The 26,682-nt window shown below is 35.6% G+C and overlaps 1 protein-coding gene across 2 annotated transcripts in view; it reads left to right on the top strand.

Moving 5' to 3' along the window:
* The window catches only part of LOC136036115 (cullin-2-like), a 76,188-nt gene extending 54,411 nt beyond the window's left edge, over positions 1-21,777 (top strand). For both annotated transcript variants that reach the window (XM_065718129.1, XM_065718130.1), the window contains exons 11-15: positions 3,041-3,118; positions 6,449-6,515; positions 8,361-8,569; positions 10,592-10,807; positions 17,636-21,777. In XM_065718129.1, the coding sequence (XP_065574201.1) occupies positions 3,041-3,118; positions 6,449-6,515; positions 8,361-8,569; positions 10,592-10,807; positions 17,636-17,767 (702 nt within the window). In that variant the 3' untranslated portion in view covers positions 17,768-21,777. The remainder of the gene's footprint in view (positions 1-3,040; positions 3,119-6,448; positions 6,516-8,360; positions 8,570-10,591; positions 10,808-17,635) is intronic.
* Positions 21,778-26,682: the final 4,905 nt, after the last annotated feature.

Genomic DNA, 26,682 nt, shown 5'->3' with positions numbered 1-26,682 from the left:
CAGTACCTTTGGGGTTGTTTCAACCCTAAAATACCCTGCATTGGCTACTTTTTCAAACGGGAACCAAAATTGGTGTAAAAAATCAAATATTTACAATAATAAAGCTTTCTTCGTGTCTTCTTTATTCAAAAACTTGCATATTGAATAAGCTATCGCCCTCTTCTATTCCCTGTGAGAACTTCTCCAAAGGAAATGGTTCCCCATATCCATGAGTCGTTGTTCTTAGATAAGTTTGTTGGCTTAGACACATCTGCTTCACTGAATTAAAATTGTTTTACTTAAATGGTATTTGAATCCTGGTGTTTGATGTTCGCTTTACATTCTTTCGGCGGAAACCCGATAATGTACAGTCCTGCTTGACTCCAGTGGATCGGCTGCAGCTTCTCCGGTAATCTTCAACCAGTCTTTGTCTCATTTTCTTTGATGTCCCAGGAACCCTCCCCCCATGTCTCTAGGTCTTTTTCGAGTTTTTGTCACATTTTCCTCTTTGGGCCTCTTGGTTTTCGTTTCCATGAAGGTGCTAGTTCGGCAACAAGGACGTTCCGACATATCTTGCCAGCGCGACGACGCAAAGTGTGGCAACTGAGCGTTTAGGTGAGATCTTTTAACAATAAGCGAGGGTTCCTCTGATTGGCCACATAGAGTGAGAGTTGTTTGATGCTTTTAGCTTTACATTTCGCTTGTGATGTATTTGAGGTGGGTTATGTAGCATTATATAAATATTTTGTAGTCCTGTTATTTAGAGGTGAGGTTGTCAAATTATCATAGAATAAAATTCGGGTAAGTAAAATTTGTAAACTAGTATAAAATTGGGTAATACATTTTTTCTCGGGGACCTATACGGTAAAATTGATGTGGTTACTATAAGCATAAATCGCTGTTTACTTGCAGTTTGCTACCGTGAAATGTTTGAAAAAAAAACAGCTAAAAGTTCTTATAAATATGTCTGTAAAATATTTAAAATGCTGGTAAGTTATGTAAAATAAGTAAAAATAAATTGAAGAAAAAAGGTAAATATAAAAAACTAACTTTCGCAGTAAACTACATGGAACCTAAGAAATGACGAGGAATCAGATAAATTTCTCTGTTTTCGTGTACCTATTTTCAGAATGTTTGTTTTTTATCCCCTTTTTTATGTTTTTTTTTCTTCCCTTTTTTCGGTTCTGAGGACGGCTTAGCGGAAGTCTTTTCCGTAATATTTGCTTTATCTTTTCGTTTTTGTTTTGTTTTTGTTTTTTTTTTGCTTTCTTCATTCTGCCGAATGCCGAATCGCTTCCTTTTACTAAAACTAGCCTAAACCTGATAATTAGTCAATCAAATAATATCTATTTTTAATTTGGGTGTAAGGTAATTTCTGCTTTTAAATTTTAAATTTGGTATTTACTTTTCATGGAAATTTTTGTTTTTTAATTTAATTTGTTCTTGTTTTTAATCGACTTAGTTTTCGTCTATATTAATATTAGTAATGTTGACTAATATAGTCTTTTAATAATAGACAATTAAAATTAGGTTTACGTTGCTTGGGCATAGCGACGTGTTGCAACAGCCTTAGCGGGAGTAATTCTTTCGTTTGATTCTTCCTTATCAGTGTAACGTTATAGCTGTTGATGCTAAAAACTTTCAAAATTAAATGTTCTTAGGAAAAAAAAACAATGATTTCATTAAGGGACACTAAGCTATTTTTTATTAAACCCAATTTTACTCTCTACTTCCCAAATTCAAAATGTTACCTCCAAATGTGCCATTTATAGTTAGTTGATAATGCATTATTTTGTGACAAAATATAAATCGTAACCCAAACTTTGTTGTTATTTTAAAAAATGGGGTATGTGCATGCTAAGACTAAGTTACAAAACACGACCTATCTTATTAGTTACCAATGTATTTGATAGTAAAAACAATTTAAGTGTGTAAATCACTGAGTGATTACCGCATAAACACTTTACAAATAATTACGACTTTATGTCATTACGTGGGTATTTTCGTTTATAAGAGTTGTGTAATCTCTTCCATGAACCAGATTTGTATAACCGTGTTGAAAACGAGTAGAAGATAGACCTCTGAGTACATTTATTTTGCCCTTAGCCCCCGAGGACGCGCATGCTTTACGGCTCTTGCTTACAAGTCACTCTCTGTGATAGAAGAGAAATATCTAAAGAATAAAACTTAACACATGGACTATAACAGTCAGTGGTCTAAAATTACATATTGTAATTTTCTTAGTTTAAGTGCCTGTATATAAAATTTCAAGTTATTTGGACTCTTAAGTGCCGAAGGTAGTTGAAAATCCATCCCCTGCTCCCTGTATCGAAGTTACCGTAAGGGCTAGACCCTTCCCACTTTTTCGTGATCAACTGAAATCGGCGGCGTAGGAAAAATAAGAATAAATAAGAAAATGTAAGACTAAATTTTAGCTCCCGCAACTCAATTAACATCCGGGAAGAATAATGTTAACGCTTATTTGTTAGTTGTAAGATTGAGCACAAAATATTTCATTTTGCCGGCTTATTGGCTGAACAATAGATACGTTATCATCAATCAGTGTTTTCTCCATTAATAGTGATCTTTAAAGCCATGATACACGAGGGGCATCAAATCTGGTACACCCATTTAGAAATAGGGTTAGAGCTTCTTTTGTAATTAGAAATTTTGTCCCCTCTGTATGGGATATTACTCTAATTGAAATAAGAAATTCGAGTCGTCTGACATCCTTCAAGGCTGCAGTTAAGAGATTTTTCTTTGCAAAAGAATAGTATGTTTGTATGTATATGTATGTAGTTTATATGTTTTTGTGTAGTACTATGTAGAGTAGAAAGAATGCCACCTGCTGCCAACAAACCCTTTGGGGCTTTCTTAGCAGGTGCTGCAAAGTGTTTTGTATACATTTTTAAAATAAAATTTATCTCATCAGAGGTTTTTTTTTAATTGATCGATAAATTAGTCCATTTTTAACAATCTTTATAATTGGTAATTTTTGTAAGTTTTTACAACTTGAAATCCAATTTAGCTGCATTGATCGATGTAAATTTTTTTTTTCTAGCAAGGTGCCTGGCCATTCAGCTCAACCCCTGTCACTCCGTTTATTTTACCTCAACCTCTTGAAAAATCTGTTTCTGAGGTAAGCTCCTTTTCTGGTTACCTTTTATTACCTTAGGTGTAACTCGTAAAGCTTGTATATCGCTGCTTTTCGATATCTATCTTTGCTTCTGTGTAATTTTGATTCTAGTCGCTATCTTCTAGGTGAGAATTAGCCAAAGTAATGCATACCTTCGATCTTCGTATTTTACTTACTGCATGAGTAATGTATTTTGATTAAAACCACTTGGTATTATAAATTGCCAGAAAAGTTTGTTTTTCACGAAGTAAGAGACACAATCCCTCCATGTTTGTTTAAATGAGCTGATGTTGCTAAAGATTAAATGAGCTGATTGGGATGCAGCAATGACAGTCCCTTTCAGAGACTTAATATTTGATGGGTGTGAACAAAGAAAAACAAGATCAACTTAGAATACAAGGAAGGAAGAGGATTCACAATGACAGCTATCGCCAAGATTATGTATTCTTAGATTATGCTAAAGCTAATTACTTTAATAATCAGGCTTTCACCATGTTATTAAAATGAAATGAAAATATGCTCATTGAAAATTTTAAAAAGAAAAATTTTAAACTAAGGCAGTGAAAAAAAATATTTATAGCCTACTAATAAAATTTGAATGTTTTGGCTCCACATCTGGTAGCCTTTATCAACGGACAAAAAAGAAAAGAATATCACCTTATCACATACAAGAAAATGTTATAAAGAGATGGAAGAACGTTGTACAACGCTGAACGCTGTGCGTTTTTTCAAATGTGAGCTTCTTTTGTTTTTTCTTCCTTTTTTGCTTTTGTTTTATCGCGTTTTTTATATCTTTATGCTATTTTCTTGTTTGTCGAAGGCTTTCAAGCAGGAAGTCCTAATATTCGGCTTTTTATTATTACATATATATTTTTTCCTTGCTTAATTAAAAGGCTGATCCCATATTAATTATTTTCACCTCATTTTACTTGAAAATAGAAAGGTAGTGTGGACTAAGAAATTGTTTTCAGCGTGTTAGCATGCAAGCTCATTTACCAATTGAAGAATATAATTAACCCTGAAGTGGCAAATAGATGAAAACAGAGATGATAAAGCTGTTTAAATCGGACATACAATCTTGTTTTTACATAATTATTTATTTCTATGATTACGGTGTTCTGCCCTTTGATGAGACGATTTAAGTGTCGTATTTGTAATGTAGATTGGTAGATTCTCCTTCATACCTTGTTTTAGCGGCACTAGGGAAAAAAAGTGAATAAGAGGGATAAAGTGGATAAGATATAGATAATGATGTTGATACGATATGTTTTAGAAGATCAAGAAGCACAGGTTATGAAAAGAAGCCTTTCTGATTCTCTGTGCCTCTACGTGGTTGTAAGGGAGACATGAGGCTAAGGGGTATTTTTTGAGGTGAACTTAGGAAAGGGGGAGTTAAAGTATATTACTGAATTGAGGGTGATTAGTTTTTCACTTTGGGTAAGAAAAAATTATTTAGGGAGGAGGCGAAGGTAGGATGGTCCTTACTTAAGACCTGTGTGTGGAGATACGGATGAGTAAGAAGAACTGAGTGAATAGTGAAACAATGTTTATGGAGAGGGTAGGTTTGATGATATATGGCTAACGATTATAGCGAGTGATGAGTTGTAAGTATTGTATGATTGGGGTGACTACTCCGGTAAGTAGTGGAGCACAGAAATAGATTTTTGTAATTTGTGTATTGTTTTGGTTTGTATCAGCCCTGTTGTATCAGTTGGCGTGGACGGCACAACTAAGGCACTACATGCCTATAACTCGGTGAGAAAGTTGGTAACAGGGAGGATGGGCTGCGAGACCACTTTACTAATATGGATTAAAAATCCTTGCATGATTCAACCCCAAACGAAAGGCAACATGGCTGTCTCTTTATTTTAGTTTTTTTTTTTTACTAAACTCATTGAGCACTGGAGACTTCCTAAAAATCGGATTTCTGTGCTCAAGCTATCCATCTTGAACTTTTCTTAATATCTTAGCTATGATGTCAGGTGTGTAATGTTTTGTGTAATTTGTGTAATATTTTGGTTTATGCAGTATAAATCAAATAAGAGTGGATTTTTGATTTTGTATTGCCATGGCCTCAGGGCTTTTCGATTAATACAAATTATTAAACGAAAAGAAAGTTATTAGCGGAGAAATTTATGAACTGAGAAGCCAGTATAATCAAGCAATAAATTATTGGCCCTTGGTTAAAGATAAGGATGAATTTATTCACAATAGTTGAAAAGAAATTCATATGATTAATTAGCAAAAGACATAACCAAAAGAGTTAATTGCGTTCGTTATACGGGAAGAAAGACACACTTTTTCTCATTTATAAGTACAACATGAATAATGAATTTGGCACTTAGAAGACAGACAAAAAAAAACATCTTTTTTATAAAGAGCATCAAACAGGCGTCCTAGGGAAGAGAATAGGATAAAATATTGCAGAAGGAGAGATAAAGAAATCAGACAGAAACCAACGAATTTTGTCATTCCTTCAGGCAGACTATTTCATAATTATAAGTGTGGTTAAGGGGTTAAAATCTGATCTATCTGACGGAGCAAAGTGGGTTTGAATGTTATTTCATTCCCGAAGATGATGATTAGGTTGATCAGACACTAAAAGATGCGCATGAAAAAATTTAAGTTGAATCTGAATGAAGTAGAAGATAAGACGCTGAGTGGCTGGCATTATGTATGAGATTTTTACCCTTGTCATACACCATTGCAAGGGATTTCAGAAAAGAGGGAAAAATTGCCTTCCATATAATCGTAGAATAAGAGACATACGCTGTAATTAACGTATGACAGGGGATTCTCAGTATAGAACCAGTGAAACTAGGTTTAAGCTCTTAAAATACCAAAATTCTTGCAGTTCCTTGTTTTGATCAAATTGATGGTGTATTTATAGTTACAAATATGGCATAACTGTGTTTTGGTCTACCAAAAATCCTCAAGAAAATTGATAAAAGTGACTCGGAAATATTTAGGACAGTTTGTATTTAACCAAAATATTAGATCAGAGCGGAAAGAAGTATGGTGACAAAGCCGATAAAAAATCGTACGTTTGTACTTTTGAAGTGCAAAAAAGAAGAGCCTGAGTCTCAAAGGGCCTCGGTGCAAAATTTTCTTCCTCTTTTTTATGTGGAAATTTACGTCTCAAAATTCAATTCGTTATTCTATATATAATCAGAAAAAAGTGGGACGAAGAAATTTCCCTCTCCCTTCTCCAAAATTGTTGTTTCCTTTCCATTATCAATTATTGTTTCACTACACGTTTTTTTTAGCTTAATACTAAGTGGGATTAATAAATTCACGCACATTTATGCTAATAGCCAAATATTTTTCTTATAGTATGAAGCTTTTTACCGACGGACTTTCAATGGACGAAAGTTAACATGGATGTATCAACACAGTTTAGGTAAGATCATTTTAAAAAACTTATATATTTTAGAGACTCAAAGGTTTATATGTTTGTTTGTTTTTTATGGAAATGAATTTTTGATCATTTGTGGCTGAAAAGAAAAGAAATTCTTTTTCAACAAACTTCACAAAGATAACAATGGCTAACTTAACAATGGCTGCGTTAAAATGGCTGTGGAACAGTAGTTGGCATAGTTTTAAGCAGTTGCTTTATGAGATACAGCTTATATAGGTAGAAATATAATGTTCTTCATGTAGACAAATTCCTGATGTAGAACGTTTAGATCACCAAATTTTGGGTCATTCTTTAGGTGGCCAATGCGACTGCACACATTACATTTCACGCTATCCTGCAGACACTGGAATCAGGGATACCGAATATATCCACGTCAATGGATAAAGAAGAATCTTACTCTGTTAAGGCGGATCAATTCCAGCTTCACTTCAAGGTAACGTCGAGTGATTGCCATTGTATTCTGCTGTAGCCTGAACCTCCCAACTTCATCAATTAAATTATCTGTGCAGTTGCAATATTCAGATCCATCGTCATTGTGAAAGTAGACTTTTGAAAATGCTCTTTCTCTTGATCGAAAACAGGATTCTTAGCTCCTTTTTAAGTGAGTTTGTGTCATGCAGTGTTTATTCTAATGGCTCTGAAAATCTTTGTTCTAAAAATTCGCGTGCCAAATCACTCGATTCGGGCTGCTCAAAACCTTTATGGACGGAATCACCTTAGAAATCTTTGCCTCTAGGGTCACTACCATCTTCGCTAAATCACTTGATTCGGGCTGCTCAAATCCCTTACGGATGGAATCAACTTAGAAATCTTTGCCTCTAGGGTCACTACCATTTTCGCCAAATCACTTGATTTGGGCTGCTCAAATCCCTTACGGACAGAATCACCTTAGAAATCTTTGCCTCTAGGGTCACTACCATCTTCGCCAAAGCACTTGATTCGGGCTGCTCAAATTCCTTGCGGACAGAATCAACTTAGAAATCTTTGCCGCTAGAGTCACTATGATCTTCGCCAAATCACTCGATTCGGGCTGCTCAAATCCCTTACGGACGGAATCACCCTAGAAATCTTGGCCGCTAGGGTCACTACGATCTTTGCCTCTAGGATCACTACGATCTTTGCCAAATCACTCGATTCGAGCTACTCAAATCCCTTACGGCCGGAATCACCTTAGACATCTTTGCCGCTAGGGTCATTACGATCTTCGCCATATCACTTGATTCGGGCTGCTCAAATCCCTTACGGACGAATCACCTTAGACATCTTTGCCGCTAGGGTCACTATGATCTTCGCCTTATCACTCGATTCGGGCTGTCAAATCCCTTACGGACGGAATCACCTTAGAAATCTTTGCCGCTAGGATCACTACGAGCTTCACCAGATTCGTATTGGTGTATTTCTAGAGTTGGTAATTCTTTGAAAAGTGACACGGAGATTTCAGCAGAATGAGGAACCGGGCGGATAGCTGATTTAAAGTTAGGAAACCCTAAGTTGTATTTTCCTTTTCTGGTTATGTCCTCAGCTATGATCAAAACTTCTCACAAAGCTAGTACTTCATTTCCCTATAATAAGTCAAATTTCATGCATTATTTACCCAAACAAATATAGTAGCCAAGTACACTGCAGAAGCAATAATCAAAGCGATGTATATGTAAATAAAAATTAGGGACTATTCAATAAGTAAATAGACAAATCGCTGTAGCTGAGAAAAAATTAGTCATTTTAAAACTTTGATTACTTTATTTTTTTTTTCAAAGCGAAATTCTTAATGAAAATAAAAAAAAAGCGTAAAGCACCACTGATCTAATCCGAACATCCCGTTTACAGTTGATGTTCGACTTACGTACCTGAAACGATCCTATATTGCCACTGTTTTCGCGTTTCAATATGGAATCCTTTCACAGTTTGAGACAGCAGATGAGGCCAAGTGTAGTCAGTTACAAGAAGCCACTAATTTGAATGATGATCAGTTTGCTAGGAATTTGTATGGCCTTCTTGAGCAGAAAATCCTACTTTCTGATAAATCAGACCTCAAGGTTCGTAAAGTGATTCTCTTGATGTAATCCTAAGTCTGATTCAGTAATACCACATTAAAGGTAATATACAGTAGCGAAAAGTCCTATACTCTCCATTGACAATTTTTGACACAGATCTAAAACCACACATGCTTCATGACCCCGCCTTCGCGCACACGCAATAACAAATGTTTCCGATGGAAAACCATGTAGCAGCTGAAATTATGGCTCTGACGTATATACTTCTGCTAATGTATCGCTCTGACGGTCCGTCAACTGACCTAATTACATGCTATGAAATGTGTGTCATGTTTGGAGAAACATGTCGCTACTGTATATTACCTTTACTGTAAGTAATACTTTGTTTCTTCTCTGTATATGAGGCTTCAAAAGCCAATTTGTTCAAGTTCAAATATCTATTTTATTTCTTCAATGCCGTAATACCTTGGTGGCGCTTAACTTTAGATAGACTCAGGGACTTTACATAGAAATTAGAATCAATACAATTAAATTAAAAAAGAAACTTTTATCATTGATTTGTAAATATTTTTTAGAATCTGGTTCAAGTAAATCTATTTTAAAATACAATTAAGAACACTTGACACTCAAGCACATATCCAGACACCAAGATATTCTGGTAATTATTTTTGCCGGACGATTGCGGCGCTCAAATAAACAGCAACGCAGTTTTTTTTTTATTATAATTTTGTATATATTGTTTGACCTATTGTAGATATATTTAGCTTGTCATTCTCAAAGGGTATAGCATTCCAACCAATAAAAATAAAAACCAGTCAGGTGAATTTATTTTCATTCTTTGATTGGCTTAAAATCTTGTAATGGATGTTTTACAACCAATCAACGTTTTTTGAAAGTGGGGTTGTTCGTCCCTCCTGAAATAAAGAATGATGTGATTGGCTTACGAAAATAAGTCGCAGAGACAAACGTAAGAAATTAAGGCAAACTTTTTATTACGGAAGTACTGGAAGCTAATCTCTCTTTTTACCAGTGGTTACACACAATAACAAGCCATAAATATTTGTCATTATGCTTACATTTTCTGATGCAGTTTTTCATGTTAATTACAAAACACTATTACATATCATTGGTGTTTAAAGTTGGGTGTTACAGATCTTTCTAGCTTTTTATTCTCAAATTATATAGCCCAAAGCAAACAAAGTCAAAAGTTTTGTTTGACCTTATTCGGACCAAACGTATGTAGTAAATGGTATTGCTGGAAAAGAGTTGGGTGGTCAAATTTATACTATCCTGGCAAGAAATTCAATTATGATGAATGGATTGACTATCAGTGGATCCACCTCGGTTTTTAATGGATGGCAAAGAATTTTGGAGTCCTATTAAAAGTTGTGATTTAAAAAGGAAGAAAGAGGGTGGGTCCTGATTAATCATGCACTTTCGTATGAAACACGTTTTATTCAGTCTTAAGAATGTGGGTTCTGAAAAGTGTAATAAAGGTTTAGAAAAGCAAAACTATCTTTTAAAGAAATTTCAATATGCTTTGGCTTGAGATTAGGAAGACTCAGTCTAAGAATATCAGTTTCTTTTAAGGAGATTATCGTCACTTTGATTTTGCGCTTCTAAAGTGTTTATTCTGTAATTCTTTCTTTATTTTTACTTTGTTATTAACCGAATCGTATTTGCTATTTCATTAACCGTAGAATGAAATCTGAGTTGGTTATTACATTAGCCATCCCGAAAAAGTTTACAAAGTATTGATATTAATGTGTCGTTCAAAAGACTTGAGTTATTACAAATGTTTTTCGAAATCGGGCAAGTATTTAAGAACTATCTTTGAACTCTTGTTGTTTACAAATCGCGAAAATATAGCGCAATATGTCATAAAAGTAGAAGATTTTTGCTAAAATATGTGGCTACTAGATCTTCATATTTTGAGCTACCATATTTTCCCGGAATAACCGTGATTATTCTATTCTTAAGCTCCTGTTATTAATTATATTAATTGTCCTTATAAATAGTTACTTCTTTTTTTCCTCATTTTAAAAATGTGTTGTCATATTTTAGGATTTATCTGGTGAAACGGTAGTTCGTGTCAATTTGTCATTTGCAAGTAAAAAGAATCGATTTAAAGTGCCTATTGCTCAAACAAGAGAATCTCAAACTCAGGAAACTGAAGAAGCGAAAAATGTGGACGAAGATAGGAAAAATTTCCTGCAGGCAGCTATAGTCAGAATAATGAAGTCGAGGAAATCCTTGAAGCACAATGCCTTAGTACAAGAGGTGATATTTAGTTAGCTCTATAATTATCTATATAATAGTTCTATATTGGGTGGTGGAGGGGTGGATTTACCCCCCCCCCCCCAGCATCCCTCATTCTCAGGAATATTTTTAGACTTAATCCTAAAATATGGATGCTGCAGGATGACAGCTTCCCTTTTATTCTTGAAAATTTGTAACGTTAACATAAAAAATACATTCACATTATATTTGCAGACCTAAACAGAAGGTGGGGGGGGGCATCTTCTGAAACAAGATTTTCCCAAGTAACCCTTCTTGAAAAGATGCGTTTAATCACCATGAAGTTTATTTTTGATGATTATGATAAAAGCTATTTTTAATAAGATTCTTCAAATTATATTTATTGCAGTTTTATTTATTGTGGTTGTTTTGATATATTTTTCTCTAAATTGAGTCCCGGCATTTAAGAGGTTTAATATTACATGGTGTTCTGATAAATTAGAAATATCACTATGGTCACTACCTTTACGTAAGGGTAACTACATATTTGAAATCTTATGCACATGTTTAAACCTTAGTTTTGACCGTTATAGCACTAGGTTTGTGTGTTTGATTACTTGTTGTTGTGCCAGTAGAAATGTTCCTGTATCAGTATAGTAGTAACTGGGATTCTCCATGGTTATCTTTCATGAGTTTTTGAGCAAAGCATTTCCATGGACGTTTCTCATGGCAAAACTACGCCTAATAAAACAACTAGACTTTGGGATCGTCACTACCAGTCAATATGTTTGTGTTTCTGAGGTTCTAAAATATTTCTTTCAACTCAACGTGTAATCATACCAGAATCACTAAGTGGACTATGATTTGCTCTTTACTTGACTGGAGAAATTTAATTGGGATTGGGTCAAAGTTTAGCTAAGAGTTCATAGATGCCATTTGTTTAAGCCTTTTTGTCGCTCTAGCCCTATTAACGGATGATGATTGTGTCCCTTTTTCAACGGAGCGCAAAGTAATAAAAAAATGTTTTTGTTTTTTAGAGCAAACGAGAAATAAACGCCACAGCATAAAAAGCGATGCCATTTTGAAGTGGAAAGCTACTATAGGTGGTGCCAATACTTTGATGTATGCCTTGCTATTATCATATCCAAAGAACTGAGGCTAATTTTCAAAAAATCAAAATGTTGAATATTTGGATTCGATTTTGACCCCCATAGATTTCCCATCTGCTTTTTTTATTTCCCATCCCCTCCCCGTGACCCCGCTCCCTCCAAAATGAGCTTCTGTGTACGAACTTAGACTATAATATGGCTAATAGTTAATAGCTACCTTTGATAGTTTGGTTAATGCTGGATTAGGCACTAATTTTCTAGTCTTTCTGAACGTTAAAATCTGTATTTAAGATTAACAGCTCAGAATTCTGACAGTAAATAATTGAGTTGCGCAGAACTACCGTTTGTGCCGTAAAATAAGATGACACTATTGTAAAAAAAAACAAAAAAAACGCAAATTTCAAACCTCTGATTTATTCATAGAAAGTCTTTAGAAAGGGTGAAAATAACCTTTATCCCTATAAATTGGTACCACTCAGAATTGAAAGGGTTGTCAGGCTTTATTTTGATACTTTAAAATAGGATCTTTCTTTTTTCAGTCGATTATTATTCAGCAATCTTTTTGAAAATCATTCAAATTTGAAAAGAGTGTGGCAAATCAGGTTTTATTATTGAAGTTTTATATTTTACGGAGATTGAATGAAAAGTAAAGATAAATATGATTTTTTCAATCAATTATATTATCTGACCAAGGCGTGCTTTAAATTTTTTGACACAATTCCTGGTTTTTTAGAATCATCTAACCTTTTATGTTTTTTTCAAATAATTTGGATTTTACTGTGGTTTAAAAAAAAACAACTCTAAATTGCACTGGAACATATTAGTAAGTTAGATATCACTTTACAATGCCTTAAGCAGCTTATGCCCTAGAAAGAGGAACCATACATTTTTCCATTGGAACTGATATATCAATTGTGCGTGTGAAGTGATTTTCAACCTTTCTGCTTTTTAATTATTTCCTGCGTGCTTTCAAATCAGTGCTGTCTGCAGTTTTTGTGCGAGTTTTTTTTAATCTTTAACTAACGATAGGGCTCAAATTGATTTTGAACACGGTAGACTCATAAACTGTAATATTCAGTGGATTCTGGAAACAATGATAGAATTGAACAAGGGAAACTGGTAGTATGATTAGTAAAGACAGTGAGAGCAGTGAAGAGGTTAAAAGTAGAATAGCCAAAGCTCAGGGTTTTTTTCATAGTTGAAAAAAGTTTGGATGGACAGGAGGATAAATCCGTGAATGAAGATTAGAATACTGGAAGCTACAGTGTTTCCAGTTGGTAAATAGGGTTCTGAAGCATTGGCGCTCCAAAAACCGGACGAAGGTTTGCTAGATGTTTTCAAGAAAAATTGCCTACGGATTGTTTTGGGTACCCGGCTGACTGTTAATTTTTCAGACAGTAGGCTATACGACAAAACCCCGCGGATACTGCTGGATATCACTACCGAGCCTCCTACCGAAGATGATGTATTGAAGGCAGTGAAAAACCTGAAAAATGCAGGTCACTAGGAGATGACAGCGTCACAGCAGAAATGATGAAATGCTCTATGACCACTCTGGTCTCCTATTGGAAAGATTTCTTCAAAATCATTTATTCAATAGCCAAAATACCCTCAGATTGACGCCATAGCGTGCTCGTAAAGCTGTTTAAGAAGGTTGAAGCCACCTTATGTAATAACTGACGCGGTATTAGCCTACTTTGCATCCCTGTTAAACTGCTGTCCCACATTATTCTAGCCCATATTCAATGCCACCTAGACGAACATCTCCGCGACGAACAACATTGCTTTTGCCCATACCGCTCCTGTACCGACCCAATTTTCACCTTGCGAATGCTCACAGAGGAGAGCTGCAAATGGTGCAACTAGCTATATATGATCTTCATAGATTATGAAAAGGCCTTCGACTCTTTGGACCGCCAGTCACTTTGGAAGCTTCTCCGTCATTATGGCATCCCTAACATCTTGGTTAAGCTCATTAATGTCATGTATGAAGATACAACAAGCTATCTGAGGACTTCAGAGGGGAAATCACGTAAATTCCCAATCCTCTCTGGGGTGAAACAAGGCTGTGTCTTATCGCCACCATATCGTCGACTGTATATTGAAGAGCATCGAGTCAACTGGGCTACGCCTAAATGATCGGCCGCTCAGCAGCTAGACTTTGATGATGATATTGCAATACTTGAAACCTGCAAAACACGACTTAAGGAATTACTCTCGAATATCCAACAAAAAGCAGGTGGATTCGGGCTTAATGTCAATGCAACGAAAACCATAGGAATGGCGACAAGCGACTCACCTATGAAAATCAAATGCGGCGCAGACGATGTAGAACAGGTAGTCAACTTCAAATACCTTGGCAGTACCATCGAAAACACAGGATCCACAGCCAGGAAAGTCATTGCCCGAATTGGTCAGGCTAACAGCACCTTAAACAGGCTTAACAAAGTATGGAGATCGAGTACTTTCTCTCTCCGGCTCAAACTCCGCCTGTTCAACAGCAACGTCCTGCCTGTCCTCCTCTACGTATCGGAAACTTGGCCAACCAAGACCAAGAGAGGAGAATACAGTCCTTTGAGGATGCTTCTCTCTGAAGGCTGCTTGGTATTCACTGGACCCAGAAAATCACAAATGCACATATAAGGAGCGTCACGGGCCAACCATCCCTCATCAAAACCATACGAAGACGCAGATGGAGCTACCTAGGCCACGTACTACGCATGGACGACACCTGAATCCCCAAGCAAGCATTCTTTTGGCTACTCAAGGGTGCCCGCCGCAGAGGACGACCCAAAAACACACTCCGTCGTACCTTCAACCGTGACCTTCGTCAACTTCATGCCTCCCTACAACCAGAGTGGGGAGACATTATCGCTGCCGCCAGTTACAGAGACGATTGGAGACTCTTCCTAGACGCCTTGGGTGCCTCTTGAGGCACAGTAGAACTAAGGTCTAAGGTAAGGTATGTTTCTAGGGCTATAATGAGAGAAAAGTTGAGATGACTAAGGCACGTTTTGTGGTTGAAGAATGATTGATTGCCAAAGGTTTTCGTTTTCGGCCAACCATCTAGGGCTAAACGGAAAGCAGGTCGTCCGCAGTTGGAGTGAGATGATGTCGTATAGAAAGATTTAAAGGAAATTGGAACTTCTTGGGAGGGTGTAAAAAGGGAGACTTTCAATAGATTGGGATGGAGGAGGACCTTTCGTAGCTGTGTTGGTGTCAGGCGACTTGGTGCTGCGATAAGTTGTTAGTAAGTCATTAAAAAGAAGAAGTCGGCCCTCAGCCATGGACGCTGCCCTATTGAGGCTCACAAAAAGAAGTCCTGTGAAGTTTTTTCAGACCTCGATAAAGACTTTGCTGCTGAGACTAGATCTGACCGGCGTTTACCCTTACTCTCAACTGTCTATTCAAGCATTTGATCTTTTTTGAAACGGAGCTACGAATCCTCACGAAATAGAAACTTCGTACAGTATAATAATGGCAAAGTAGATGGCAAATATATTAAAGAAATATTGTCATACATGGGAGCCAAATCCTCAAGATGTAGTAGGAAGAATTCATTGCAAAACATCTAAACCATAATTGGAAGAAAGAAAATCAAATTATAAATTTATAAGAAAAATAAGATGGAAGTTTTGATTATACCTCAATAGAAGGTAGCCATTTTATGAAAGTGTACTAGTTTTAAGAAACAAATTTTTAAGTATGATGTGCCCTATTTTATTCAAGTATTTTTTTTTTTTTCGTTCTAACAGGAAAACCTGTTGTTTAATGTATAGTTTGGATTCATTAAAAAACAATAATTAAATGGAACAACTGCCTTGATGTGACACTGCTTTATAAATTGTAAAACTTAATGGAGTCTGACATAGTTAACTGGTGAAAAACTCCAGGGGAAAAATGAGAAATTTGTTTTCCTTATCGTTTACACTTTTGGACAACAATTGACCATTAAAAAAAAAATTAGCGTTTTTTTTCTGGCCTCGTTTCCTTTCCTTCACTTAATTAATTTATACTTTTTAGTCTATTTTTACAAAATATTATTTTTTTAATTGCCATAATATATTTTGAAGTGTTGCAGCTAACTTATCGGACTTAAATTTAGAGTAAAAAAAACATAAATATCCAAAAATAGACCCGACAGATGAAAAATCGAATAAGAGGCAAACAGAGGCTACTCTAACCCCCTATTTGTGGTTACACTTAACTCGAACGTTATGTTTAAGAACAAATAATAAAAGAATATTGCCCTAACTTATGTACAGTACTAAAAGTGTGAAGCAAAGATCTTTTTAAACTCCTTGAAACCCTATTGTAAGACACATTTGAATGTCTCCTCATACCAATTTTGAACATAGGAGATGGAGCTGCAGACTTCGGTCATATTAGCTCCCTTTTCCCCCCTTCTCAGTTTGAAAGCCATATCTGAAGCTCTGCACGGGTGGCTTTGAGCTAGGAGAAATTCCTGATTTGGACCCCGACTTTAATTCTTGAAAAAAAAACTGCTGCTGTCTTATTTTCAGACCGTCATCTCTGGTGACTCGGACTCTTGCCTCTAATCCTGCCTGATTATCGCAGGGGTGATAAAATCTATTTTTTGAAGAACCGTTTTTTATTGCCAGAGCTTATCAGCAAGTCAGAATTACGTTAAATAGAAATTGTTTAAACAAAGGCCTTGGATTAAGTGAAAAGCAAATCCAGATAGCATAAGTTAAGATTTTTTCTGAAAATATTAAAATCCAATGTTTTAGAGATACAGCAAATAAACAACAAATATTCAGTACGTAGCAGATATTTGGCATTAAAGTGGTTGCATTTAGGTACTTGGGTGAGGTGCAAGACAATAATTATCTTTTCTGTATTCTTTCTTTTAAATTCTTTTTTCTTTCTGCATTTAATTATTCCCTTTACTGATAAATTGTATTTAGTGAGTATGTGAGTGTTAACTGCCAGAAATGTGTTCAGTTTGTGTTGAATCATTTTCTACAGTTGTATTGGCCCTTTAGAATATGATCTATGACAAGCTCCAAGCTGAGCTGATCCCAGAAGAGCTGAGGGGTAGGAGCTGCCTAGCTTCATTTTAGAAACGATTAAAAAATCAGTTACTAGAATTACAAAAGAATCGTTAAATGTGGTGAATATATAATCCAAGAGTAATTTGAATATGAATGAATTAAGTTATAAATCCGAGATTTATAGGAGATTTCGAGTTAGGGTAAGTAGTTTTTTTTTTGTCTTTCATGCGGTAGTTTTCCCTGGGGCTAGAAGCAGGAAGGTATTTGGTTAATGATTTCGAAAAGGAGTGGTAAGGTTGTGTCTGAGGATAGAAGCGCTGGCCTCTTGCGTGTTATGTTTAAAGTGTAAATATTGTGGCTCTCGGCATGGAGTGAGTATTTTGATTATTTGAAGTTACGAAATTTAAATAGCAGTAGTTCAGGCCTTAGACCGCATGTAAATCGATTGCTGTAATTCAAAAGCTAATATCTTGCTCAATGTGCTCTATCGATTCCTTAATTCGCTGTTGTGTTTCGTAGAAATATTTAAAGTAAGTCATATGGTGTCCAAATTTGTTTGTCATATTGTGAATGCCTAAAAAATGATTTTTTCTGCCAAAAACTGGTATTACTTCCAAAATGCCCTTTTGGCCTCTTATATCCTGTTCTGTTATCCATAACATAACAGTGTTAACACAAACATTTAGTCGTCTTGCTTTTCTTGTTTTCCTTATATGATCATGTGTGAAATCTTATTTCTGTTTCAGGTTGTGACCCAAGCTCGAAGTCGTTTCGCTCCTAATGTTCAGCTTATTAAACGAGCTATCGAAGGCCTCATCGAGAAAGAATATATACAGAGATCGACGAACAATCCGGACGAGTATAATTACATAGCCTAGATTGAATGCTTTTAGTGTAGCCTATACTGAATTATTGTTTCACCAATATTGTTCTCTCTGCTCCTGTAAAAAATGTGATGTTTAGACTGACCGAAGTCCGAATTCTTCTTCAAAATTTGGACTTGTATTTTAAGATATATCTAGTTTAGCGACTGAAAATTTCCTTATTTATATATTTACAGTTTTTTGAGTTGCATTTTAAATTTTCTTCTGCTATACCTTGAAGTAAAAATCTGTTGGATAAAACTTGGGTGTTAGAAATTTTAAAGTCTGAAAAGTTAAAACTTGCTTCTTCTATGCACAGTTATACAGACTGAAATAAACTGGAGTATAATTATTTGAAAAAAAAAAATATCTTAAGCCAAAAAAAAGGTATACTGTCGAAAATAAAATCACCAGCGCCATCTAGCGTTTCATGACTTTGCTAGATCCAAATCCCTACATACTTGTCTTTTAGGTACTTTAAAATGCAAAGAGAGGGGGGTAAAGAAAGTATGACTTTATTAAATTTAGAAGTAAAGTGGTAAAAAGTAAAGTAAAATAAGAAGTAAAGTAGTAATAGATAAATTAAAGTAAGAAGTAAAGTAGTAATAGATAAATTGAAGTAAGAAGTGAAGTAGCAAAAAGTAAAGTAAGAAGTAAAAGTAGTAGTATAAAAGTAGAATTCTACGAGCTTAAAGTCAACTAGCCTGCTTAACCTGCTAAGATTTTCCCACATTAGTCTAGGGCTAGTTTGTGCAGATTGAGCTTTGACTATAAACAGCTATTGAAATTATAAAAAAAAATTCTTGTTAATTCCCGGTTATAGAGAAATGTGAGCTCTGTTTCTATTGTATTACAGACTAATCATCAAATTTTCTGCTATATTTTTCTTTCGTTTTATATGAATTCGCCAGACGCTACACTCCGTGGTTTTTAGCCCCTTTCTTCCTGTGTTTAAATCATCGTTGATTTGACTCCTATAAGTTTCCCATTCTCTTGTCTAACTACAAACCACTAAACTACAAGGACGATAATCAGCATTGCAATGTCTAATCGACTGTCGATGTCTAAACGACACAAACTCAAAAAGAAAGAATGCTTGTCAGAACACCAATAATACATTAGAGTAAGTAAGGGAAATACCAAATGTTATTTTGAATGGGGTGAAGAATATAAGAGCATGGTGGTCAAAATAGAGCTAAAACGGGGTAAAGTAAGTATAAGATGGATTAGAAAAAAGGGGGGGGGGTATTAATTATTGAGAAACTCAGTATATATTGAGTAAACTTTTACGTTATATATGATTTGGTTGTTGAATGGGGAATAAATAAGAATTCCTGGGAAATTATTTGGGTTTCAAGAAATATTAGCGACCTCAGGGATATATCTTGAATTCGTTAAATGACTAATGTAGACATGTTAAAATATTAGTAAAAAATTGTCCTCTCTTTTAGATCAGTAGTTGAGAATTTCAGGAAAGATAAGATAGCTCTAAGTGGATGCTTTGAGATCTACTTTCTACGACAAGCGGATTTCAAAATGAAAAACTCTTAAACCTGCATAAGCTGCTTCTTTTATTTATCTAGGATATGTATTTTTGAATTTCGCTTTCTGGAGATAAAAGGTCCCAAGGGTAATCCCAAAACGAAAGTTTCTAAAGTTTAGATGAGAGCAATGTATTTTGTACTCTTCAAATGTTCCACTTTATAAATTTTTCAAATTTTGGTAATAGAATTAAATTTATCAAACATTTTAGAGCATTCTTAGGCTTTTTTTTCTGTGTATCACCATTCCTCTCCCTCTCATATGCACGTCAGTTCAAAAAGTTTCAAGTAATTTAATGAACTCAAAAAAGTCTATTATATTTCATTATGTTTTTACTTAGTCTTCAAGGTGAATTTATTTTATTTTAAGTATATTTTTTGCTATGTCATACCGAAGTAATAAATTTGTGAAATTATTTAATTAAATTCTTTTGAAATTCAAGTAGAAAGCAATTATAGTTTTTTGTTTGAAGATTAGTAGGCAACATGTGTGAAGTGCCTCTGAATTGAAGTTTTTTCAATGAAACATTTTTCAGTCAAATTTTCCTTATCAAATAAAAGTGATTCAAAAAATGTATTGATTGTTAAAGTATAATGCTGTTTCCGATCCAGTCAGGAAAACAATCAGCTACTTTACTGATGTGCTTAGCTTCTGAATTGTCATCTGATCGGGCTTTAAAGGAAATATAATTTTAATGAAGCCATCTAAAGTATTTAATTATGATCTTTTTGTTTTGTTTGTAACTTCGAGTCATTTATAAATTTTTAGGGCTTTTACCATTAAGGAATTGGGTAGGTAAGTTTCTCGTTTACCTCTCGAAAATGAATAAATACTTCAATGAAACAAGACGAATAAAACACGGTTGTTTTGTTTTGTAGCTGCTGTTAATTGTTAGTTGTCTATTATTATTGCTAAAATGTCACCTAGCACTAAGGACCTGCCTTTGCTTCGAATGTACCCATTAAGGGACTTCTCCATTTATATTTACCTACCTGAAATACTTAGGTGATAAAGTTTAGTTGATTCAGGAGGTAGTTGTCCTTCTTACGGTCCCCTCATGTGAAAAGTTTGTGATACATTAAACTTTTTCTGTACAAAGACTCCTTTTCCACTTGTAAAACTTACCTGGAGCACCTCCTACCCCTTTCCCCTTCAAAAGGCTGTGCAGCTACGCTGAGATTCTATCTTACAGTGCAATCTGGCGTCAGAAGAACATGAGGTTAGCTCCAGGGGATAAGATGAAATATAGGGGAATAAAAGTTAATATATTCTTCTGATTTTTTTTTTTTTTTTCAAAAATCAGACTATGTTGATCCAATCAAATAAAAATGAATTCGTTGTTATGGAGATAAGAGATTGGGATTATAGTATAGAAGACACTAGAGAACCATATTTTTAGCTGGTTGTTTGTGATTTAGGTGAATCGCATAAAAAGTCGAAAATATCCCGCTTGATGTCTTGATGTCTTATTTTTTTTCTTTTAAGAATCATTTTCTTCTTTCTTGATGGATTCTTTATTTCATTGTTCTCTACTCTAGTTTTTTCCTTCTTTTTTTTCGATATTATCCACCCCAATAATTATATATATCTTTATTTAATATTAAAGCTATATAGAATACTCATAGGATATGCAGTGCCATTTGATTAATTAAAAAAAATTGAAGCGTTGCGTACATTCTATAATTGACACATCTCGAAGGACTCTTGGGGAACTGAGAAAGGTAGACAGATATAATAATTTTGGTGAGAAATTCAGTTTAAATTTCTTTTAAAACTTTTCTCGAAGTATGCGTTTTCTGAATTATCTCTATGCCTTGGTAAAATGATAGAGTTATCATTTTTGCTTGAATTTATGTTTTCATATTTTATTTTGTAAAAGGGTCAGATTCAATGACTTTGGGAAACTAAAAATTTTTAAATCAAGTTTCATCAACAAATAACAAGACATGGCACTTTGGTCTGTTTACGTCTATTATACCACCGCCGGTGAACTGTCAGTGAGATATCTGTCCATAAAATACTATTTGATAAATTATCCCTTGCAACCTCTGGCTAAAAAATCATTGGAAAACTTTCTCAGGGGTTTAAAGAAAGGATTAAAAAAAAATTCTATTAGAACTCACTTTCTTCTTCTTTTTTGGTTCAAACACACAAAGTGAGATTTTTTCCAAACGCTTTAATTGGACGTGATTTATACATGTGTTTTGCCATAGCTTTACCTTTCTTTTTAAGCAATTTGGAAGCGGGAGGTTTATGTAAAGGAAATATTAGGAAGCTCCAATTCTAAGCTGGTTTCTTAGAATTAGCGAAAACAGATAGAGGATGAGACGGTATTGAATTTACGTAGACGTATTTAGTTTTGTATTTCGTTTAGCTGCAAATGCGCTCATATAAATTTGCTATGTCTGGAGTGTTTATAAAATGAGTGTGAAATATACTAAGAGAAATGTTTTGTTCCTTTTCAAATAAATGGTGAATTTTAATTTTTGTCTGTGGCGAAGATAGGCTGTACATCGTATTAAAAGATTTAGAAATTTTATTCTGCCTGGCTTAGCGAAATGGTAAATTTCATAAAATTTCAGGTTTTTTTTGGCTTTCTAATAATTCACAAAGCTGTTTGATTAGGCTAATGAAACTTTCAGAAATTGGCCTTGGAAGGTGTTTTGACCTCATCTTCCAAGGTAATTGTAAGAGTCAAAAAGATTTTATGAAATCTGTTTTAACTCGTCCTGAGAATCGTTTTACAAGGCCTGTTGTCCAAGAGAGGCAGTGTCTTTAGGCAAACTTGAAAAAAAAGTTCAAAATAAAGACTGATTAAGAGCCTCTCTTCATGCAATCTTAGGTAGCTTGAAACATCTTTTCTGGCCTAAATTTCAGTGTAGTCTATTTCTGAAAGTTTCATTCATATAGCACATCAAAGTTTTATCTGTATTCTAATAAAGATGCAGTCAGTATTCTAGTGATGCCATCTGTCATGTAGCGTATACTTGGTAAAAAGTGATATGTCTTTTGTTTTTTTGTTTTTTTGTCTGACAGATAGCTGTCTAAACCTCAGGAAAGACTCATTCGATCGCAATTATAATTTTTAGTTATCACTTTATACTTTTTAATATTTATATTATACTTTTTATCATACAACTATAATTTTATACTAATCCTGAGAACCGTTTTACAAGACCTGTTGTCCAAGAGAAGCAGTCTTGAGGCACACTTGAAAAAAAAGTTCAAAATAAATGCTGATTAAGAGCCTCTCTTCATGCAATCTTAGGTACCTTGAAACATCTTTTCCGGCACTAAATTTCAGTTTAAGTCTATTTCTAAAAGTTTCATTCACGTAGTGCAACATATTATCGATGCTAAACTGAAATTTTATCTGTATTCTAATAAAGGTGCAATCAGCATTCAAGTGATGCCATCTGCCACGTAGCGTTTACTTGGTAAAGAGTGATATGTCTCTTCTTTTTTTTCTGTCTGACAGATAGCTGTCTAAACCTCAGGAAAGACTCTTCCGATCGCAATTATAATTTTTAGTTGTGTTTCCACAGCCGAAACCAATCGGAGAGCAGCCTTCAATGGCCTCCGGGTCCATCTAGCACCCAACCTGTGAGCATCTTGGTTGTTACCCGGTGAACAAAGTTTATCTTTCGGACTCTTAAAAAAAAGATGGCTAGACAAAGACTAGTTTATCCCGAATGTAGGCTGAGAGTCTTTTCGAACTTTGTGTAATGTGGAGGGTGCAATTGATCGCTCCATGCAGGAGTGGGAAAGGGTACCAAAATTGATACAGCTAATTGGAGTGAGAGCTGGTGTTGTCCGGACTGCTCCTCTAAGAAAATTTTAGCCAATCAGGTAAATTCTTTAAGCTCACCTGTTTTACCTTCACCTCGCACCCCTGTTCTCCAAATTCAAGAGCTAGGATGCTTAATATTCTAAAGGAACTTAAATCACCGTTGCTCCCTCCCTCTCGCAGGAGTTGATTTTAGCTTCTCCCTACCTCCAGCATGAAGTGACGTCCCCCCTCTTGAAGCTGCTTGTCAAACTGAGGGCATTACCATTTTTACCGTCGACCCATCCTTTACTCTTGACACCACCAATGGAAAACTAAAAACCTGCTTATATGAGGTATATGTTCAGACCGAACCCTACTCGCGTTCTACCGTGATAATATAACATATCCAAAACCCTGTGTTGAAGATTTTGCTTGCCTGATAGAAATCTGCTCTACTAATCTTGAAATTCTTAAACCAGAGTCTGCGTTTTGGCTTTTGAAATTAAAAGACAGACTAGAAGAGACATTGAGGTATATTTCGTCCATTGTTACTGATCCCCTATTTGCGATACAAAACAATCATATTCCTCCCCAACTGAATATCTTCAATTTTTCTGACATTTCCTCTTCCTTTCAACCAAGCAAGACAAATCCAAAAAATAATGAAGTGAATGTAAAAAAAAAATACAAAATGCTAATCTGGCCTTTCCAAATTCATTCGAGAGGCCCAGTGCAGTCGAACTAGTGTCAAACCAGGTTATTAGCAATGCCACTGATTGGAATCGTCAAGAAAAAATATTGAAGTTGAATCAATTATTTATGAGCAGAATAATCCCACAGACATGGCTTCTATTACTAAGGTAACGGAACAAGTTCCCGAATAAACGAGTAATTTACTGGCTTCCGGCTGTATGCCGACATTGAAATTTGACAACGAAACTGTTTTTGAGACACTTGGGAAAAATGAAATGAAAGATAGCGCAAGAATAAGCAGGGAAACAAATGTGATATGTAACCATTTTATTCATGGTTTCTGTAAATTTCGTAAGCAGTGCAAGCTTTTACATATTTGTCGTAGTTTTATTTTAGGTATTTATATGTCCGATAAGTGCAGTTTTGATCATGTTGAACTTTGTCCTGCTTTATTTCGTATTGACAAATTGTGTTGTTTTGCTCATGCATCACCAGTGGCAGAGGCTAGGTTTAAAATCCAACCTTTTTTTGGGCGACGTCGAAAGCATTGGCAATCTCCTCCTCCCCTGGGTCGTGTTCCAGTCGACTTCCAGTCTTATCCTATTGCATACCCGATGCAGAGCAGCATACCCCAGGAATTCATCCCTCGAAAGTCTCCCCCGTCCCAGTTACGCACGCGTGCCCGGTCGACCCAACCCCTTAGATCACGTTACCCAATTCATACTATTCCCAAACCTCCCCTTACTCACTTCCCTCCCAAAAATCCACATCCCATAGACACAAATCCCTCTGTGCATCCAAGAATTTGATAACTGGTTCTGGCCTCCATCCGTCTTTTGCCAAAATAAACCTGGCCCCTCCCCTCTCAGACACCCTCCACCCTACTTCCCTTTCCCAGCATCATCTTGCCTTACCATCCCTGCCTATAAAGAGCACTCCCAATTGGACTTCTTCTCGTCTCATCAGGAAACCTTTCCCCCATCCCTTGCACTTTGTTCCCCGTGGGTACCCTACCAAAGTGACTCTGGTTTGAGAGTTCCTATATGCGAAAATTATCCTTCAATAAATGATCCGCTCCAACAATTATCCGCACCATCCCACAGCCCAAATTTAAAACCTACCTGAAGAATTACTGAAACTTACGACAGTCACGTCTCCACAGTCGTTTTAAATTTTCAAAATTTTAATTACTAACGCCGAAAGCCTTAATTTTGACAAACTTACTGAATTCAAGGTGCCATCAGAATTAAATCAAATTGACGTTATAGCTGTTACAGAAGTAACGTCTCAAGACCAAAGGTCTGTTCGTTTGTCAAATTATTCAGAATTCCCTAACTTTTCCCTAAATTTTTCCTGTTCCTAATTTATCTGAGTACGATGAAATCCTTTGGCTAAGTATTAGACCTAAAGTACTCCCCCGTCCCTATAACATCATTGCAATGGCTGTCTTCTCTTACTCGCCAAACCAAATATATTGATACGAAACGCAAACTTACCACTCTAGATGTCATTCTAATAAATATTAATAATTTTTACAGTCCCCCCTCAGCTTTGCCTCTATTGAGTGGGAGTCATCATGTTCCCTCCTCCTGTCCCCCTCTTTTAATTTTAATCATATGTTCTCAGTAACTTATGGCTCTTTCTGCCCCCTCCAAAATACTGGCCTTCTTTCTTTTGGAACGTGACTGAGTACTGAGGATTGGTCTGATATTTATAATTTGCATGATCTTGAAGAAAAAATCACTATCTTCCACAAAAAGCTAAGTGATAAATATCTAATTTCTTTCCCAGAAAAAAGATTTAAAAAGTGCTCCAGTGACGAGCCATTCATTAATCAACCCATAAAAGCACTAATTAGAAAAATTAAATCTTTTCAGAAACAGTTAACTGCTAGACCAACTTGATTTCAACCTACCTGAATACCCAAAAGTTAGTGCTAACAAGTTCCTTGCTTCTATCGTCCAGAGCCTTCCGGCATTGTCTTATCAATTACCTACTGATGTTCTAGCCACCTCCTTTATCTCCGTCTGAGCTCGAAAGAAGAATTGGGAAACTACGAAAAACAAGTGTCTGCCCTTTACATATCCCGTTTCCTCTTGTTAGTGCTTTCAGTGACTTTCTCTCGAAGCCCTTGTCTGTTATTTCCGATGAGATTACTGAGTCTGGCCAATACCCGGAAATTCGGAAACAGGGTTTCATAACCCTCTTAAAAGAAAGATGGATAACCTGGTTTTGAGGGTGTTCGTCCTATTTCACTTACTCCTATATAGTCTAAAATATGTGAAGGATTCCTTGCATATTGGCTAAAGGAGGAAGTCCTACCTTTTACTGACCTGAGACAATTCAGGAACATCAGACCCACTTCTACTTCCCGTTACCTTGTTTTTCTTATTGACTCAATTGGGAAAAATTCATGAAATACCTAATTGAGGGCTAAATTTAAATTCCATTGACCTTCAAAAAGCATTTGAACTTGTTAACCACAATATCTTAACTGAAAAACTTTCAACTAATTTCAATATCGATTCTTTCCTGGTTAAATTGGTTGCCTTCTTTTGATCAAATGGATCCTAGGTAGTCAAACATCAGAATCATTATTCCAGTCCCCTCCCTGGCCACAAGGGAGGACCCCAAGGTACACTCTTAGGTTCAGATCGACAGATGGAAATTTGTGAATGACCTAACGGTTGTTGAAACCTGCTACCGAAACTTAGTAAGCAACCCTATGAGTATCCTCAATGATATTACAGATGACGCTGCGGTGTTACACATGAGAGTAAACTCCTTTAAATCTATGATAATACCAATATGTTTCTTTAAAACCTTACCCCTTTTCCTTAACCGTATTCCCCCAGATATTTTTGTGTATTCCTTTAAATTACTTGGGGTTACAATGTCCTCTAATTTAAAGTGGGATATCCACGTT

Source organism: Artemia franciscana, chromosome 15, assembly GCF_032884065.1.
Source record: "Artemia franciscana chromosome 15, ASM3288406v1, whole genome shotgun sequence".
Classification (NCBI taxonomy): Eukaryota; Metazoa; Arthropoda; class Branchiopoda; order Anostraca; family Artemiidae; genus Artemia; species Artemia franciscana.
Note: the sequence above shows the minus strand (reverse complement) of the source record. Positions and strands in the feature narration are given on the sequence as shown.